The following is a 6,631-nucleotide window of genomic DNA, read 5'->3' as shown; positions in this document are numbered from 1 at the left end:
ATTTGACATGGCTTGCTCAATAAACAGCAGAGAGAATGTAGCGATCACGCAATGTGGACAAGTCTCTGAAAGAGCGAGTGTGCACGGCAGCTGGCATGAGCTCACAACTGATTCGAGTCCGCACCTGCAAGGCATCACGTAATTCCATCTCGGGCTCATTCGCGCTGTGCCAAATCTGTGTTCGGAGTTACAGAGAAAGAAAACACACTGAAGTTTCCTGATCACCCCACTCACTGAACTCGCAGCCCGCTTATCCTGATTACACCAACACAAAGTGAAATGTGTTTCGCTGGCCCGCTCTCATCAACCAGAACCTGAGCATGCCACACATTGCTGCGTAATGGAATGATAACACTCCTTGGGCAGGTGACAGTCTGGAAACTGAACAATGTGCACACATAATTGGGTCATTTTCATGCCGTGATAGAGCAAGTATTTGTGAATGGGAATCCTACTCCTGGTCCTTTGGAGAACAAAGACCAGCAGATGGAGGAGGCAAGACAGCTCAAATGACAACTGATGCACATGACTCGATTAATATCATTTCCCCGGGACTTCTGTGGGTGTTTTTGTTTTTTGACCAAACGAATAACCCGGAGTGAACAGGACAAAGTTAAAGCGGGGTCTCTGTTGATGGGAAAATGAGGCTGTTATTGTTTGTGTTTAAAGGGGATGATTGTCAGTGGCCTGACTCACAACCATGTGCCGACAGTCACGTCAACATTGTTTCTACTTTGTTTGATTTGGAGTGCGACCCTAGAAAAATAATTGTGTTAGGTCACCGGCGTCAGTTTTGCTGACAAGTGATTTCCTCTCATCGTCAAATATGGATTGGTTGCGATTTCCTCACACTTCATGTTCAGTAAAAGGGATTGTTTGATCAGCTTTCCTGGTGAAACCGTTGTCTAAACATGGACATTTTCGGTAATGTTCACGAAAGCCGTAAAAATAAAACAATTGGGTTTCTTGAAATATAAGAGTAGTAAGTGCTCATACAAGCCTGAAATCCCCAAAAATTGGAACATTGTGGAGCATGCAAATAAAAACAATATTGAATGGAATGATTTGCAAATTATTTTCAATTTATATGAATTGAATGGACTCCAAAGACGCAATATTTTATATTCAAACTGAAAAATCTTTTTCTATTTCTTTCTTTTAAAAAAAAATATTGTCTCATTTTGAATTTGATATCTGCATCAAGATCCGAGTTTACAAGGTCCATGTTTACTACTGTGTTATAACAACTTTTAACAACGTTCAATAAGTGTTTGTTTGGGAACTGAGTACAGTAATTTTTGAGGCTTTGGATGTGAAACTATTTTTCATTCTTCCTTGATGTACAACTTGAGTTGCCCAAGAGTCCAAGTTTTCTGCACATTTTCAACATGAGACAGGCCTTTTACAATGAAGCCATAAGGCTAATGTGGCTTGGCACTGTCTCGATGAAATTAAGCAGGGACATCCCTGAAAAGATGTTGCCTGGATTGCAGTATAATGACTGTTACTCCAAAACCTGAATGTATTTTTCAGCATTAAGGGAGCCTTCGCAGATGTGTAAGTTACCCACTAACACACATACATGATTGTAGCTTCAGCTCTTTTCAAGATTGTAAAGCTGTTGTTGATCATGATCCCACATCAGTGGACACTTTAAAGTGCTCAAGAACTCTCTGCATCGTTTGCACTTTTGTCGTGTCTTCATTACTGCAATACTGATCACTATAAATTGATTGACGATTCTCTGGATCATCTGCACAACTGTTATTCGATCGTAATTATTGCACTACTGTTCACTTTATTTTTTTTTGCTTGTTGACTGTTGGCATCATTTGCACAGATGTCATTGCTCAGTAATATAGCACTAAGAATACCATTACATTACGTAAAGACTGTATACCTATGTGTTATGTCCTAAATTTTTTATTGTAGTTACTCAAACTACCAGAAACACATTCCTTGTGTGTTTTTACATAGTTGGCATGAATTTTCACGCTGATGATCATACAGTTAGAAACATACGATCCAAAGGGACAAAGTCTCATGGGCTCTTCTTCCTAAAAATAACATGTCAGCATGTCTTAGGTTTGCTATTATAGACACCTTTGAATGGACAATACGGAGATAATCTTCCGGTCGTGCCCGATGCCACATTTTTCAAAAAGCAAACATCAGCGCTAACACCTCATAATAATGATCGAGCACAGTGGCAAAATATTTTGGTTGGTGTTACAGCCTCAGGACCTTGGCACCATGCGGACTAACCTCAACAGTTTTCCTGAAACTGCGTCATGCAATAGCACAATGATCCCAAGCACTTCAACAAATCTACAATCTATGGGTGAAATGAATCAAAGACCAGGACTTAATCTAATTCAAATTATATGACGGTGCCTGTAAAAAGAGTTATGTGCATTGTGAACAGAAGCAAGATTCCTAAAAGGAGTGTACCAAAATCCCTTGCAAGAGGAAATCTTGACATTATTGGGAAGGGGCTATAATCCTAGTAATAACAATATTGAATGCAAATGAAAATGACAAACAAGTGTATACCAGAAATATAATTTAATGATCAGAAAACACTTTACACCTATCACAATCATGTGAGCCACTGTGAATGTTACCGTTAAAGTGCCATTTTACCGTCTACAGTAGTGGTCCAGATCTTAAGAAGTAACATGTATTATGTGACAGCAAAACAGGAAAAATACATAATCACAAGTGGAATACAAGCAGCTCTCGGTTTTAAAACATGGTAAAAAAACTTGCATTACGATGGAATCGTAAATTAGCTTTCAAGTATCAGATTGCAGTCCTTGAGGTCTTTCATTTTACAATAATTTATACACGGTTCCTTAATAAATAAACATAGACGTACAACAATATAGAAAATTCCATACAAAAGTCTGCTTACTTAAAATTTCTTCTATTATAAATAGTATAAATACGTTTGAAAATAAATAAATAAATAAATAGTTAAAATGAATACAAAACCCCCTTAGAGCTCAGTAGTCCTTTTTTTCAAAATGACTGTAGGGTTCATGTCACCACTGCGTGAGGGGGATGTGCTGGAGTTGATGACGACGGAGCCTGTATCTTCGATGTCAGGCACGTGAAATGAAGCGACGGGACACGGTCCTCGCACATTATTGCATACAAGCTTCTGCAGAGATGCTGTATTGACAATGTCAAATCCTACACTGCCTCCAAAAGTGCTGGGCTTCCAGTATTCTGGAGAGCAGATGGGGTTTCCCATCAAGCCTTTGAGTGAGAAAGGCGCTCCCATCTCCACCATGGTCTCTCCAAAGATGGCATCGGCTCTGGGTTTCTCCACGAGTAGGCCTGGGTAGAGCTCTACAGCGTCGATGTCACCGTACATCTCTTCTAGCACTGCTGCCATTTCTTTTTCCCCTGAAGGAGGAGGACGAAAGAATATGTGTTTTTAATTAGAAACTGGTGAAAATAATGAACATTTCTAGCCCTTCAAAGATGAAGCAAGGCCGGAATATTTCTTTCTATCTATGCAACAATAATGTCACATCTCTTAAGCTTCCTGTTGCTTTAGCGGTAACACATAACAGTACTGTATCAAAAAACAAAAAAACACTTTCAAACAACAACCTCACCTGTCAAATCTTCAAAAGACCTATACGGAGCCATCGAGAATCTTTTCCTGTAGGCGTTCAAAGGCTGGTAGCGCATTTGTCTGCTACCCTCAATGGACTTAATAGCCACATACAGAATCGGTGCTGGGACATTCCGACCACCAGCAACCTAAAAAAATAGTAACAGAAAAGCAGTTATGAATAAAATATCATCACTGTCAATCTTTATGGAAGTGTTGCTAAGAAGTGCAAAACCTTACCCGCCCAGCTATCTGCTTGGTGAAGGACTCCACCAGGTTGGCAATGCCGTGCTCAGTCACTACAGAGGTGTTGAAGACAAACTCTTTATAGTTGTAGTTTTTCTCCTCAATGTGGAAGGTGTCAGGCATCAGTGGGTGCCAGTGGTACAAGGTGTTGAACTCAGATGCAATGCGGTTCTGGTACTGGAAACGCTGGCTGAACAACAGCTCGGGATCAAATTTGAGCTTGAAGTTATAGCCACTCAGATGCTGTACGTAGTCCTCAATCACAATTTTGATGGTTTCTCCTATGGGCATACAATCAATTCAGTATTATAGAAGTAAACCAGTGTATTGAGACAATGATGGCACTCTTAAGAGCAAACATTTCCTCTTTTTGAGGTAAATAGAGTTTCATAATGTGTACTTTAAAACCCCCAGTGCGTGCAACAGAGTATGAGGTAGGTGACTAGTGTAATCGAACGTTTAACTTCCACTTTTCAAAATTTCCTACAGCAACTAAAATCAACAGTTGAATGTGTCTTCGCTATCATAGCCGTGAATGGTGTAGCTTTAAAACGACATTCCAACACTTTTTCTCATCAACTCACCTATCAGAATGAGTCGCGAGGTCTGAAAGAGTCTTTCGTCATCCCAGTAAGGATGGACTTGCTTCAAGACATCGCACACTCGGTTGTGTTCCCGGAGCCAAATGGTGGCATACATCATGAGACCAGGGACCAGGCCGAAAGCCTCATGGCCCACAGCAAAGCGGTGTGAGTCGGGAACATGAGGAGGGTAGTGCATATCAACGCCCACATCCTTCACTGTTGGTGGGTACATTTCCCCTTCAAGCATCTGCAATTATATGTAAGTAAATGTGAGACATTTGTGTCACCCAAAAGGGATTACAGAGTGGCACACGATCTCCACATGTACCTGATATCTAAGTTTGCCATCTTTGAAGAGCCTCAATTTGTGTTGCCTCTCCAGGTTGTCACCATAAATGTGGCTGAGGTCCACCTGAAAACAAAGTTCATATGAATATATAATCATTATATGATTATATAGTAAAATATAAATAAATTTATAAAAAACGAAAACTGTTGTCTTACCCCATGACCTTTAGCCAACGTGAAAGCAGGACCTCTCTTCATGTCCGATTTAAAAAACTGGTGAGTAAAGTGCTGCGCAAAGAATGCAAACATAAGGCTGGTGCCCTGTGGGTCAGGGATGAACTTTCTTCTCATCAGTAGCTGCTCTGCTAGAAGCTTCACATCAGGAAGCTCCTTTTTACCTGGATAAACAATTGCAAAACCAGACCGAGTCAGTCAAAGAAGATTATAGTCATCAATTGCTGGCATTTAAGCATTTTCAACACTGCTTCGAAATGACTGTTGAATGAAAGGAGACCATGCAGACAAGATGACTTGAAAATGAGCAACAAGAGCCACACTTGAGTTTTACTTAAAACCCAAGATAGTTCAAAGAACCTCACTTGGCTAGTTTTTTTGTATCCACCCCCACCAAAATCCTGCCAAGCCAGAAGAATTCCCATTTTACAAGATTACTTCCTCTGATGTAATGGGACTCAGCCACCCCTTGCGGAGTATTCAGGAATCTAAGAATACAGGTTTGGAGGCAGAAAGAGAACACTCACCTACTACTCCCATAGGGGTTGGGCAATCCTGTGGCACTGGGGGGAGGGCCCTCGTGTAGTATGAAAGGTTGGAATAAGCTTCCCAGTTTTTGTAATCATAATCCGCATTGTAGGTCGGGGGGCTGTCGACCATGTGGGAGCGAGCTAGAAAAAAAAGGATGGCCATTAGCGAATGGCTTTTACCAGAGCAACAAGTTTATTGTGACGGTGTCTCTTGACTAGATGCTCGGCTCAAGAGACTTACATGTCAGCACATATTTCATGATGGCATTTCTGAGAAATGAGATGTTGTTGATGATGTTCCAAAAGCCCTTGAAGTGCGTGAGAAGATAGTGGACTGTGTTGGGTGTGGGCTTCAGGAGCACTTTTATCCTGGTGAGGAATTCAGCTATAAAGATCAGATAGAAACGTTACTAACTCAGCAAATAAAATACTTTGATAACTCCCAGTACTCGTAAGTTTTTATACTCACGTGTCGTGCAGTTTGGACCGTAATAGCCAGTACGTGTGCAGTCACATTCATAAGCGTCAGGTCCGAGGGCTGTGCAAACACCTCTATTCTGGCATGGCTCTGAGCAGCATAAATTACCTGACCAACATCACGAGGAACAGTCATTCACAAAATCAACAACAACAACACACTAAATAATGCTGTGGACAAGGGTTCAATCAATTAGACATGTGACTTACCTCCCTCACACACAAGACAACCCAGAGACAAGAGGACAAGCGTTAAAGTGGATTTGTTCATACTCCAAACACTGCGCGAACTTTTTTTCCCCTTTCTCTGCAGCACGTTGTTCTTCCTCTCTGAGAGTTGAACGTTTCGTCCCATCCTGCCCTCGGGAGCACCTTTATAGCTTGTGGATGACGTCATTTGCCGTCTCACGCAGCTCTCTAAAAAAACAGACGTGGAAGTCATACTTTTCCCTTACACACTCTATTGATTTCCAATTGTTTGGAGCTGAGTCATCTTAATGCATGGTACCGAGCAACCTTGTTTCTTGTTTCTCTCAATAAATGAGTTATTTTCTTGCCATTTTTGTATTGCTTCATTAAATGGCGATTTAACTATAGTGATATATATCATCTAAATTAAAGTGTATATAGATTCATAAATAAGATTA

General features: G+C 40.8%; 1 protein-coding gene across 1 annotated transcript; it reads right to left on the bottom strand.

Annotated features, from left to right (window-relative positions):
- Positions 1-2,550: 2,550 nt before the first annotated feature.
- Positions 2,551-6,346, bottom strand: ptgs2b (prostaglandin-endoperoxide synthase 2b). Its single transcript, XM_088312274.1, has 10 exons — positions 6,195-6,346; positions 5,977-6,093; positions 5,749-5,892; positions 5,505-5,648; positions 4,960-5,141; positions 4,784-4,867; positions 4,456-4,702; positions 3,866-4,152; positions 3,627-3,774; positions 2,551-3,411 (listed from the first exon to the last, which is right to left on the bottom strand). Exons 1-10 carry the CDS (start codon positions 6,337-6,339, stop codon positions 2,999-3,001), a joined length of 1,911 nt encoding a protein of 636 aa, XP_088168400.1. The 5' UTR covers positions 6,340-6,346; the 3' UTR covers positions 2,551-2,998.
- Between the last annotated feature and the right edge of the window lie 285 nt (positions 6,347-6,631).

Source organism: Idiotropiscis lumnitzeri, chromosome 13 (genome assembly GCF_059441095.1).
Source record: "Idiotropiscis lumnitzeri isolate Australia: NSW breed Sydney's pygmy pipehorse chromosome 13, RoL_Ilum_1.0, whole genome shotgun sequence".
Taxonomy (NCBI): domain Eukaryota; kingdom Metazoa; phylum Chordata; class Actinopteri; order Syngnathiformes; family Syngnathidae; genus Idiotropiscis; species Idiotropiscis lumnitzeri.
Note: the sequence above shows the minus strand (reverse complement) of the source record. Positions and strands in the feature narration are given on the sequence as shown.

Coding starts and splice junctions, on each gene's coding strand:
- ptgs2b (XM_088312274.1), bottom strand. CDS start 6,339: ATGGGACGAAACGTTCAACTCTCAGAGAGGAAGAACAACGTGCTGCAG. Junction 5,142..5,504: donor AACCCCTATGGGAGTAGTAG/GTGAGTGTTCTC, acceptor TTGTTTATCCAG/GTAAAAAGGAGCTTCCTGAT. Junction 4,703..4,783: donor ATGGCAAACTTAGATATCAG/GTACATGTGGAG, acceptor ATATAATTGCAG/ATGCTTGAAGGGGAAATGTA.